This window comes from Doryrhamphus excisus, linkage group LG2 (assembly GCF_037039965.1).
Source record: "Doryrhamphus excisus strain RoL-2023G ecotype Guam linkage group LG2, RoL_Dexc_Guam_v1.1, whole genome shotgun sequence".
NCBI lineage: Eukaryota > Metazoa > Chordata > Actinopteri > Syngnathiformes > Syngnathidae > Doryrhamphus > Doryrhamphus excisus.
Window position 1 is genome coordinate 9,643,726 of NC_136358.1, and position 12,400 is coordinate 9,656,125.

General features: G+C 39.4%; 1 protein-coding gene across 2 annotated transcripts; it reads right to left on the reverse strand.

Annotated features, from left to right (window-relative positions):
* Positions 1-67: 67 nt before the first annotated feature.
* LOC131126047 (eukaryotic translation initiation factor 5A-1) lies at positions 68-11,938 on the reverse strand. 2 transcript variants are annotated; one of them, XM_058068187.2, is made up of 6 exons: positions 11,632-11,938; positions 4,620-4,789; positions 4,444-4,548; positions 1,868-1,999; positions 708-784; positions 68-427 (listed from the first exon to the last, which is right to left on the reverse strand). In XM_058068187.2, the coding sequence occupies exons 2-5, from the start codon at positions 4,785-4,787 to the stop codon at positions 722-724; spliced, it is 468 nt and encodes a 155-aa protein (XP_057924170.1). In that variant the 5' UTR covers positions 4,788-4,789; positions 11,632-11,938; the 3' UTR covers positions 68-427; positions 708-721. The 2 variants fall into 2 exon arrangements, with proteins under 2 accessions (XP_057924170.1, XP_057924171.1); XM_058068188.2 differs by having other exon boundaries at positions 4,620-4,792.
* Positions 11,939-12,400: the final 462 nt, after the last annotated feature.

Here is a 12,400-nt window from a genome sequence, read left to right on the forward strand (position 1 = left end):
CCTTTTGTTTACAATTGTAAAAATGCCACACTTTATTGTGAAGGTTGAGACAGAAGGACGCTGTTTCTACCATGTTGGTAATGTTCCATTTTAATTTCCAGGCGATTATTAATGTTGCAGAAAATCAAAGAAGGAGGAAGTGGTAAGGGCTTACTTGAGATAAATGGCCAAATAAAGACAAAGGAAAATAATTGCTAAAAAATAAAGTGAGCAAATCTTCGGGTGAAGCCCTTATGATGGAACATAAAACCAAAACCTTTGCTCTCAACGGAGATGCTGGACCTCGTTGGCCTTGCGATGATTTCTCATGAATACATGTCTAGCAAAATAGCCAGAAGTGTGGAAAAAGGAAGAGAAGAAAAAGACGGAGAGGACAGTATGGAGTTCCCTCCCTTCTTTTCCCCCCACGGGTGTCCAGTGCAAGCCCCTGAAGGACGGGTACAAGACCAAGCGGGACGGGACGCCCAGAAGAGAAGAGAAGAAAACATGTGTGGGTTATATGTCATAAAATAACAGCAAATACGGCTTGCTAGCTGTATGATACAATTCTAGCGTTAGCATGTCATTATTTGCTGTTCCCAGTTCAGTTCTTAGGTACACCATGCCTTCCAGTATGTTTCATCCCAGTATGCAATGTTTAACATCAAAAAAGCTAAGTAAGCAGGCCTTGCCGACACAGCCTCGGATGTGGTGTAGTGCTTATTTACCTGCAGTGGCCAGCTTATTTACCCAAGGCTTTGATGCCGATGGCGGCTTCTTCGTCCATCGCATTGAGAACAGTCACCTGAAAAGACCAGACCAAATGTCTAAATAAGCTAGCATTCGTACCATTCTTTTTCAGCTTACGTCAACGACGCTGTTGCTGGCTACATTGCAAAAACATACAATAAGAAACACACGACTCTGCCAAGCTATTGTAGCACACACAGATACACCATACACTATACTTTAGTGACATCTAGTGGTTCAAACACTGGGAGAAAAAATACACTTTTTGTCATCAAGGTACTCAAATTATTCAAATAATTGTTGCACCCCGAAATAATAGTGTAAAAAAATGTCTAAAAGATACTGACTTAAACAAAGTTTAAAATATTATTAAAACATTATTAAAATGACTTGAATAAAAGTGTTCGATTCCCAGATCAGCGATTTCTGTGTGGAGTTTGCATGTTCTCCACGTGCATGCGTGGGTTTTCTCCGGGTACTCCGGTTTCCTCCCACATTCCAAAAACATGCTAGGTTAATTGTCCATAGGTATGAATGTGAGTGTGAATGGTTGTTTGTCTATATGTGCCCTGTGATTGGCTGAATGGATGGATGAATAAAAGTGTAGAAATAATCATAATTACGATAATTATAATAACATTATTATTATATAATATATTCATCATTTGATAATAATGATAATAATAATAATAATAAATATTATAATTATCATAACATTATAATAATTACATAAATAAAAGTGTGAAATATTAAAAATGATTGTATGGTATATATTGTAAAGTATAAATATATTGTAGTAGTTGTAGTAGTAGTAGTAGTAGCAATAGTAATCCTGGTGTGAATGTGGGTGGGAATGGTTGTTTGTCTATATGTGCCCTGTAATTGGCTGAATGGATGGATAAATAAAAGTGTACAAATAATTATTACAATAATAATTATTATTATATAGTATAATTGTATTTTATAATAATAATTATTATTACCGTAATAATTATCATATTACATAAATAAATAATAATAATAAATAAATTACATAAATGAAAGTGTGAAATAATAGAAATGATTGTATGGAAGATAATGTAAAGTATAAATATATTGTAGTAGTCGTAGTAGTAGTAGTAGCAATAGTAATCCTGACCTGGATCTCCTCCCCGGCATCATGTTTGTTCTCTATCTCTTTGCCCAGGTCCCCCTCAGGGATCTTCAGGTCCTCTCTCACCTCCCCGCTGTCCTGGAGCAGGGACAGGTAGCCATCTTGGATACCAATCAGCTGGAGACAGAGAAGCATAGCAAGGGTGCAGGTGAGGTAAAATATTTGTTCCATCCAGCGTGAAGCATATCATGCATTGTTTGCCTTTGCAAGGTGACACCATCCCAGGTTAGAAGGTAACACACGTAGAAATAGACTGCATTCATATCAGAGACGGGATGGCGCCTCTCATCCTTTCAAGTGACCCATCAGCTCAGTCTTTGCACATTTGATTCAATATGTCAGACACGAACTCGGATATCTGAGGGAATATCATAGCATACATACATACAAACACTTGTGCTGCTGTGGCTTTTAAACACTAATTTGGACTCTAATTTCGTGGCGTAGGGTTGGCGGAGCGTGGCGGAGCGTGGGTGCACCCCACACAGTGGTAATTTGGTCCAGTGCAGGACAGATCCACTCATCGCTGTGGTTGTGCTGTAGGCTTTTTCATAGCCCAGATCGTCCCTCCCTGCCCTCCCCTCAGTAACCATCCAATCACTGTTAGTATGCAAATGAGCCAACATGCAGCACAGACTTTGTGGAAACAGACAAAGTGAACCATTAAACAACAAATAATGAACAACTACTACTAAAAACTACTACTAAAAACAAGGATTAATATAAAGGATACCCAATATAGTAAACATAATATAAACAAAATATAACATATAAACATAATAAACACAACATTTCGTTGGCAATTTTACTGCTGTGTTATTGTTCAATGACAATAAAGAAAGTCTATGTCTATCTTAGGCTTAAATAAGACTCACACGTTAGCATGCTATGGCTATTGTCTCATCAGTGTAGCATTACTAGCACCGAGTGACCGGTGTAGAATACTGTTTGTGTTTAGGCTGCACTTCAATGGCTTTATTAACTGGATGATGCAAGACATTCCGTGTGAATTCCGAAAAGCTGAAGCAAAACCGGAATGCTTGGAAAACGGCACAGTTTAGGAGCCATTTAGCAGCTGATGCTGGACTGAAATGCTGTGGAAATATGCTAAAGCAGGGAATGGAAGTAAGTGCAGTTAGCTCTCAACTCTGGAATTGAACCAACACGCTCTGGGTGAGGAACCAAGCACTATACCAGCTGAGGTGTGCAACTTACAAACTCACCAGCATTGGGGTGGTCGTAGGGTGCGCCAAATAATTGTAATTCAATGCAATGTGTGTATTTACATATGTGTTCTCTTCTAGTCATCTTACTTCCCTTCTGATCAACATGTGACAAACAAACACTTTGTGTGCTGCTTGTTAGCATTAGCTATGATGGCGTCTGCTCCAGCTGGCTTTGTCCAACAGGTGGGATTCACTATGGTGAGGTACAACAACATTCTGTCATTGTTAAAGAAATGGCGCTTATCCTCAAGGGGATTGTGGGGGTGCTGGAGCCTGTCCCAGCAGGACTGGTGGCCAGCCAATCACAGGGCACATATAGACTAACAAGCATTATTCGGGCGAGTCAGCCAATCACAGGGCACATATAGACAACCAACCATTCACATTCATACCTATGGACAATTTGGAGTGGCCAATTAACCTCGCATGTTTTTGGAATGTGGGAGGAAACCGGGGTAACATACAAACATAAACAGTTTTTTCATTTATAAGTCGCTCTGGAGTATAAGTCGCAGAAAAAGCCAACCTATAAAGTTGCGACTCATAAATGAAAAAGCTGTTTATGTTACATCAACACTGGACACCTTTTCTGTTCATGTTTATTTTTTGTGTAGCTGAATAACCATTGTGTTAGCATATCTTACACCTATTCAGCCTGTTCTCTATTCTTTTATTGTTAGAACTTGCCTTCCAAGATGATGTAATGTCTGTTTTGGTCAAGTAGTTTGTAAAATAAATTACCCGCAAAAAATGCAACTTATACTCCAGTGCGATTTATGGATTTTTTTTCGACCTAATTATACATTTTTGGCCTTGTGCGACTTATACTCCGGAGCGACTTATACTCCAGTAAATATGGTATTCAACCATGAAACTGCAATCATTTATGAATTACTGTAAGGTTGTCATTTTTGAAAGAATTTGGTTGGGGAAAGTTATAGTATTATGGGAAAAGGGTAATTGTTGAAATATTACGACAATAAAAAACATCAAAAATGTTGTAAAAATGAGCCAAAAGTGAAGTTTCCATCTAAGGCTTTTCCCACCTATATCACAAAGCTGAAATGCTTTTTTTTTCTCAAAAATATCAAAGCAGCCCTTTCATCCTTTCATTTCTCCCCAGGACACCCCTGATGTAAACATCGTGGAACAGGTGATGTTGGTGATTACAAAGGACTCTCTACTACTACTTTCTTTAACACCAACACCTGACCAGAACTCAGCTCTGTAGTCCCTACTGGCGGGGATGTCATCCAACTTCATGTCAAAAAATCCCAACTATCCCGTTGAGACATAGCAGCATATCATGCACTGTCTTGATTAAAAAGGCCTTACTTGGTAGTCCATTCTCTTGATGTTTGGCACATCCATGTTGTGGGTGGAAGGACAGATGTCTTCATACTTCTTGCCGGAAAAAATGTCGATGCCTACCAGGTGGACCTGCACAGGAAGAGGAACCGAGGTCAGTGTGCTCCAGTTTTGTGATATGTATACATTTTTCCCCCCCAAACCTTGGCGTGGCCGTGTTTGCCCGTCTTGGACGTGGACATCTCAACGATCTTGCAGGGTCGTCCTTTAAGCACGACGTGGCCGTTCTTGCGCAGGGCCGAGCACTGCATGGGGTAGGTGGCAGACGCTCCGGCATCGCCTGTCTGGAAATCCAGCTCTGCATCTGCCATGTCTGCTTATGGAGAAGCACAGTTCAGGTTAGAGCTGCCGTTTTTCCATCTGTTTCATACAGAACCCCCAGCTGAGCCGGCTGGCGCTGCAAAAGCAAAACTCAGTCATGAAATGGCAACATCCAGAGTAATGTCACTTGTCTTCCAATACTCTAGGGCAGAGGTAGGGAACCTATGGCTCGGGAGCCAGGTAGGGCTCTTTTGATGACTTTATCTGGCTCTCAAGCATTTCTTACCACAATAAAAATGTATTTTTGCTAACATTTTAAAGTAAACCATCACAGAAATTACTGTTAAAAATAATATTCAAAATCAACAACGTTCTTATGCATTTTAATTCGTCCATCTATATTCTGCTGCAATACGGCCAACCATATCTATCTTTCCTGATGATATTTTCCAGGTCAAACACCAAAACTTGATTATTACTGGGTAATGCGGTAGTCTACCTCGGTCATTGAGATGTCAAAAAAAACATGTAAACTTTCCTCCTTTAGTCAAATAGCTAAAGCTGCAGAACCTAGCCTTCTGACGAAGATGGCCAAAAGAATGAAATACGTCTACGGAATACGGTGCAAAACTATGCAGCAGCAGAAGTTGTATTAATGGCAACAAGTATTTGATTTATTATTAGACACTGCGCTGCTCACGAAAGTGTGCTGGCCACACCCCATTGGCGTGGGGTAGTGTGCCTGGTCTATGTAATTAGAGCCCATTATATCTAAAACTGTTGGTCTTACATAAAAATGCACACATTTTATTGCATTCAATGTTTAAAAAAATGTATATGGCTCTCACAGATACACATTTTAAAATATCTGGCCTTCATGGCTCTCTTAGCCAAAAAGGTTCCCGACCCCTGCTCTAGGGGCAGTGTTTCACTAAGAGTGAGCAAACAACTCTCCAGCTTCCTGTGTAGTGCTAGTAAACAACATTTAAAGCAACATCCAGGTTGTTTTTGGAGCTGGAACCATTGCGCTTTCATTGTCTATGATGCACCAAACACTTGGCAGAGCGCTTTCGCAGGGGGCAAAACAGCGGAAAATGTGTGCTCAAACAAAGCCGACCAATCACAGCTCTGCAGCCTGCGTCACCGTGGATATAACGTTGGAATTTTTAGGAGTCACGTTTTCAGGCATTTGAGAGCACGGTGGCGGAGCCAGTCGGTGTCGCTGTGAAGCTGGAGCATAACAAAGCTTTTAGCGTCATGTTTTTCACACTTCCACCAACAATCCCTGGAAAAAGGTGGAAAATTCCTAATTGATTAGGCGACAATTGAAAGGCGGACTACATACTGCATTACGGTTGGTGCTTTTCACACAGAACAGGGACGTTACAGACAGTGCTTAAGGCCTATTAGTGCCGTCCCGTCTATGTTACAGCTCTGATACTACCTCAAACTGTCGAATATTCCCAGGTTGACTTCATACCCCATATTTAGCGTTGGTGCTGTTTATACAGAACTGTAGCCACGCATACATGGACGCAAATATTCCAATTGCATTCGGTTTATTTGCTCAAAGGGAATGAATTGAACCTTTGTATACACCTCATTCCGAAAGAAAAGTGACAATCCGAATGAATATATAATCGTATTCACGGGGGTGGAATATTCCTTTCCCCAATCCGATTGAGGTATCTTGTACCCGGAAAGTTGTCAGGGTGTGTTCTTCTACGTGGTGTTTTTCTTCTTCTGTTGTTTATTGGGGGTTGGTAAGGAGCTTTCGTGTGCATTAGCGCTATCTGTGGACACTTCTATACTTTATTCACAAGTCCAGTTTAATTAAAAAAATATATATATATCTATATAAAACATGTCCCGAGTTTAATTATAAAATATTAGCGAGATTGAATTTGATCTTTTCCTGTTTAAGTTCTTTCAGCGCATGCTCAGATATGACGTAACATGCAGCTCCAGACGTTCTTCAGTTTTAAAAATGGAGGCGAGCAATCGGCACTGGACTGCTGCGGAAAGTTTGTTTTTGATCCAAACTGAATTTCAAGACTGGACAAACGAAAAACTGGCAATATGGAGTTATTCCAACAAGTGGAAGAAAAACTAGGGGAAGCCGGTATCATGTGATGTTGATGTTTACGTTTTACTAGGCATGCCCCATTGACTATTCTGTTTGATTATAACGGCGCATGTAGACGGGAGATTGGAATATTCCTTTCCATGCATACCATTGTTTTTGGAAAGGTCATTCAGAAAGATTCCATTCGGAAAGAGAAAAACTCCTCATGTAAACATGGCTAATGATACAGAAAATCGACATTGTTGGGGGAGTTTCCGTCCAAACTACCCGATAACACGTGGTGGCTGGAAACCAGTCCAGATGCAATTATGACGCCATCTTGACTTGGCCAGGCGCGAGCTGGGATAAAATTGTCAAATGATTTTAATTTGATGATGAAGGGATGGTCAATCTTCAATGAACAAACTAAGAATGGAGTCTATTTGTAGTTCTAAACATAAGGAAGGCGTTTTTTTTAAAAACTCATTTCAAAGATGCATATTTTCCCCATTCGGGTGTTAAAAAATACTTAAGCATTGCAAAGGGAGCCACAACAAAGAGGCTGAAGAGTCACATGAGGCTCCGGAGCCGTGGGTTGCTCACCCCTGGGTTTGCCGATGATCCCAAAAGAAAGATTAGACTCTTAGTAATCAGCAGTAGAACAGAGCTAAGTTTCAGTAAAATATCACTTCTAAACAAAACACAGGAGGAAAAACAGCTTTTTGTGAAAAGACGCATTTCAAGCATAACACAAATGCAGCCATATTTATTGAGGCAAAATATGAAAACAACTATGACAGCATAAACAACACAAAAAACAGTTGTTTTACATGAAAATTATTTATAAATATAACACTGTCAACTATTTGCTGTGCAGGTGTATTTCTATGGTTGCAGGCCGAGTTCTTAGAAAACGCACTTCTGCGGCTGTTTTTCCATTTAAAACTGCATCAAAGGTGGTCCCTTCTATAGCCAGGTGGTCTTTAGGAGCAAATGGGTTCAGTTTATTATGACATTCTGGAGACTGGAAAGGTGAATTGCTTACAGATAAATGAAGTATCCATCTATCATGGGTAAATAGAATGTCAAACATACAACTTATGGCACCAGCATGGAGCTGCTTATAGAAGCATCATTTTGAAATGTTCAACATATGTATGTGCTAATAGATTAAATTTTGCTTGTAGCAACAAACACTTGTTTAACTGTGTAACATAAAGCTCAAACAGCTGAGTAAAATTAGGCTAAGGCACCTCCCTAAACAATACAAAAATAAATACTTCAGCTTTATTTTATTTTTGTAGTTTTTTTTCTTTCCTTAACTTGTTTTTGGCATCTAACACTAGTCCAAGTGGGATCTGCCTGGCAGGTTGTCAAAGTTTTTGCGAGAAAAACAAGATTACAACAATGACTATTTTAATAGTCGACGACATAATCACGATAAGTGGTGGCAGCCCTAATCAGAGCCATAACAGTAGATCCAGCACATATCCACTTACGCCTTTTACACAGAACCCAAAAGAAACAGTTTATTGCCACAACTCGGACCCTGCGTCAACAGAATTGTGGAACTGGTCAATAAAAACCAAATTTACTGTTAAATGGGGAATCTCGTGGAAAGGGACATTATGTGAATGAAATGATGTCATGGTGAGGAGAAGGACTGTTCGTTGAGGAAGTAATTACAGTAAACCTCGGATATATCGGACTCGGATATATCGGAAATTCGCTCACAACGGACAGATAAAAAAGAACCCATTTTTCTGTAATGCATTTCCAATAAAAATTCATTGCATATATCGGATTTTTTATAATGGATTTCGCCTATTTCGGACAAAATCTCCAGTCCCGTTCCAATTTCCCTCGCATATATCGGATGGCCGCATCGTGGCCTTTGATCCATCTTTGATCCATGTTCACAGCCAAAGCTGAAGATTATAACATCTTTGTATGAATTACAGACATGTACATGAGCATGTACAACGAAAAAAAAAAAAAAAATCTAAAATCTGTAGAAATGCCTTCTTGTTGCTATTAGGGAGGTTTAGAAACCAAACGATAAACGTAAGTGCAAACGATAATGACGTCACATGCTATTGAAATGTATGGGAACTTGCCGACTTGTCAATAGCCTGTGACGTCATTATCGTTTGCGTTTACGTTTATCGTTTGGTTTCTAAACCTCCCTAATAGCAACAAGAAGGCATTTCTACAGATTTGAGATTTTTTTTTTTATTTCGTTGTACATGCTCATGTACATATCTGTAATTCATACAAAGATGTCATAATCTTAATACATAATACATTTGTTCACTTCCTTCTTTCCTAACATAATTTGTTTGTTTTTTTTAACTTTATTTTATTAATTAAAATTGTTATTATCTATGGCTACATTTGTGTCAAAGTGAAAGTTATGCTTGAAATGTATCTTTTCTCAAAAAGATGCTTTCTCTCTTTTTTAGTTGGGAACTGATATTTTCCTGAAACTGTTCTACTGCTGATTACTAAGGAGAGCAGGAATATGTAGAGACAAACTTTTTTCTGATGAAAGACGAGAGTCTAGTCTTTCTTTTGGTAGGTTCCATGTTTATACACCGACATGTTTATACATGTGTGCCTTAAAAGATCTGCCAAAATGGTGTGAAATGGCCACCACTGAAGAGATTGTCTTTTGAAAAGTGGTTGAAATGGTTGAGATTTAATGAGTTAACCAACATTTTATTCACAAAACCAAAAAGGACACAGTCTATGCTGGTAAAAGATGTGTAATAGGTTAAAAAAACTGAATTCTAAATAGTGTAAACTAAGGATCGACCAATACATCGGCCGATATTTGCGTTCTTTACTTGGCTCTGTATCGCATGATATCGCAAATCTGCATGATTTACAGACAGGCATCCATGGGCAACTTTGTGTTGCCGGAAGACCCTGCAGCACATGCAGATGCGCTACCCCTCCCACACTGCGGGTGGTGAAAGCAGCATTACCCACAACAAGGCTAAGTTTGAAACTTTTAATTAGCCTCTAACAGTTAAACTTAGTTTAGGGGTTAAATGCGTGTCGTGTTATGTGTGTGCGCTCTCTCTGAGCACGCACGCACACACACAGAGCAGATTGGAGCAGCCGTGTCTGCTATCAGACGTCTTTAGCGTGCACAACACGAACTTTAATGATGAGATAAATGTTTTATATATCGTAAATCAGTCAGCGTCTGCTCAGCTGGCGTGAGTGTGTGATTGTTACTACTGTGTGCAATACCTCAGTTGTTTTCATTATGCTTAAATATATTTTTTTATTTCATCAACATACTTGAATAATTAGAAGCACCAAATATTTTTTTATTTTAAAGTACGTGTGGTTAAGTTGGTGTTGTTTTATTTATACTTCAGTTAAAATATTTGCTTTATTTTATTTCAATGGACATCACTTGAATAATTAAAAGCACGAAACACTTTTTTACTTGAATGTGTGTTTAAGAAAGCTCTGTGTTCAGTGTTTACATTTCAATAAATGTTTGTTTAAACTTGAGACCTGTAATATTTGTTATCATTGTCATTTTTTCATGTAAATTGAGGGAGCAAAAGCAGTATCGGCCACAAACATCGGCCCAAGAAAAATCGGCAGTCCATAATCAGCCATCGGCTAAGGGTGATGGGAAAAAAATCGTATCGGTATCAGCCCGAAAAAAATCCATATCGGTCCATCCCTAGTGTAAACAGAAAAACTGGATTTCATGGGGCCCTACATGCCTGTGGCATGGCATTATGACACGATGTTAGCATCTCGTGTGACGTACAAAACCCTGACCCGACAGCGACAACAAAATAGGATAAGTTAATTAAGTTACCTCGGAAGATGGAAAATTGCTGGGTCCCCCAACATTTATGTTTATTTATAACATTTATGTAATTTCCTGCATTGGAGAATAATACACACAAGTTACAGCTAGAAACACAACAGCAATATGGAAAAGCGACTGAAAAAATACTTTTTTTTTCAGGAAATGTGTGTAGTTCACTTCTTTATACTTTAGGACATGTAGGTTTTTCTACACTTCTGTCACCAAAAGCACTTTTGCTCTGTGGATCTGCATTTGTTTTACTCAAACCGTTCATAGGGGTTGTGTGATGGACATAGCTTGACCCTGTAACGGATGAATCAGCCATTTTTAATAGAATAACACACTTCAGAGACACGAGGTGGCAGACTGGCCTATTAACAACATATCTAATATATAAAAATGAATGAAGCAGTCAATAAAAAGGTATAAAACGTGTCAATTGGGTTAGTAGTGAGGTACTAGCAGGAAGTTGCTGGTAATAATAGTGATGATGCTTGCGGCCTAGCAGGGCGGTCCCGCTTGGCTGCATCCATCCAGTGCTCCCTGATTCCACACAACACATTCAACTAAGACTACGGAGAACCATATTTTAAACAAAACCACAACAAAAGTGTCTCAATATCCTGCCTGTTTTTGTATTATTGTTTGAATCCAGGTCCGCTGATGTAGCTAGTATAATAGCGGCTAGCTAACTATAATGACTAAGCCATTACTTGGGAATTGGAACGCTGCGGTGCCGTGCACCAGCTGACACTTATTTTTAACCGAACGAACAACTTTGTTGTATCAACAGAATCATTCCATATTTAGTGGAATGTTACGATTGTAAATAATGCAACGTGCTCTGAGGAGGGAATCAACCTAGCTAGATTGTTGTTGTACGCACACGAGATCGATGTTTTAAGGAGCTTAAACTCAGGTTGTTCTTCTCAGCATATACTTGACTTAAACGGCATCATTTTGTGGATTTACTGATTTAAAAACTCACCTTTAGAGATAATAACTCCTCGCTCTTGCTTCACTTTTCACTCTCTTTCACTCCCCTTTCTGTTTTGGCCCGAGCCGTTTAAGCTAGGCTCTTCGTCGCTCTTCCGTTATTGCGAGTAGTTAATTGTATTCGTCGTTATTCTTCTTTTTTCATGGCACTCTCAATTGTTTTTTTAATCAACCCAAGGCTGTTTAAGCGTGAAAGTCTGCCGCTGCCACCACCGGCCCGGACAGAAAAAGGCAGCCTCTTCGGTCCCGTTATTCGAGTGTCGTCAGCGGCTTCAACTCCCCACACCCCGCCCTCTCTCTCATCCAGCCGGACTGTGACGGAGCAAATACTCCTCTTTCGGTTATAACTATCAAAATAAAACCACTATTAGTCACGTGTCGCAATGTATTTGGCATGTTAGCACACGTTACATTAATTAGAGTGCATTCAAAAGTCAATATAATAACATTGAACATACTTATATTTAACACAAAGACAGTGCAAGTATGAAGTCAATGTAATTTTAATTTTATTTTGAAGGTGTACCATATCCGGTCTTGTTGTGGTAAAACATGGCTTGATTGCGGCTTGATGGCTGCCTGTGCGCATGCGCGGTTTATACATTATGTTTCGTCAGTATTGCCAACTTGGCCACTTTGGCGCTAAATCTGGCGACATTCCCACCCCTCTCTAAAGCACTAGCTGCAAATTTAACGTCTTTTGCTTGTGGCGTTGGGGCAGTTTCTGGTATTTGGGGATTTAAAAGTCAAAGAACTCTAGT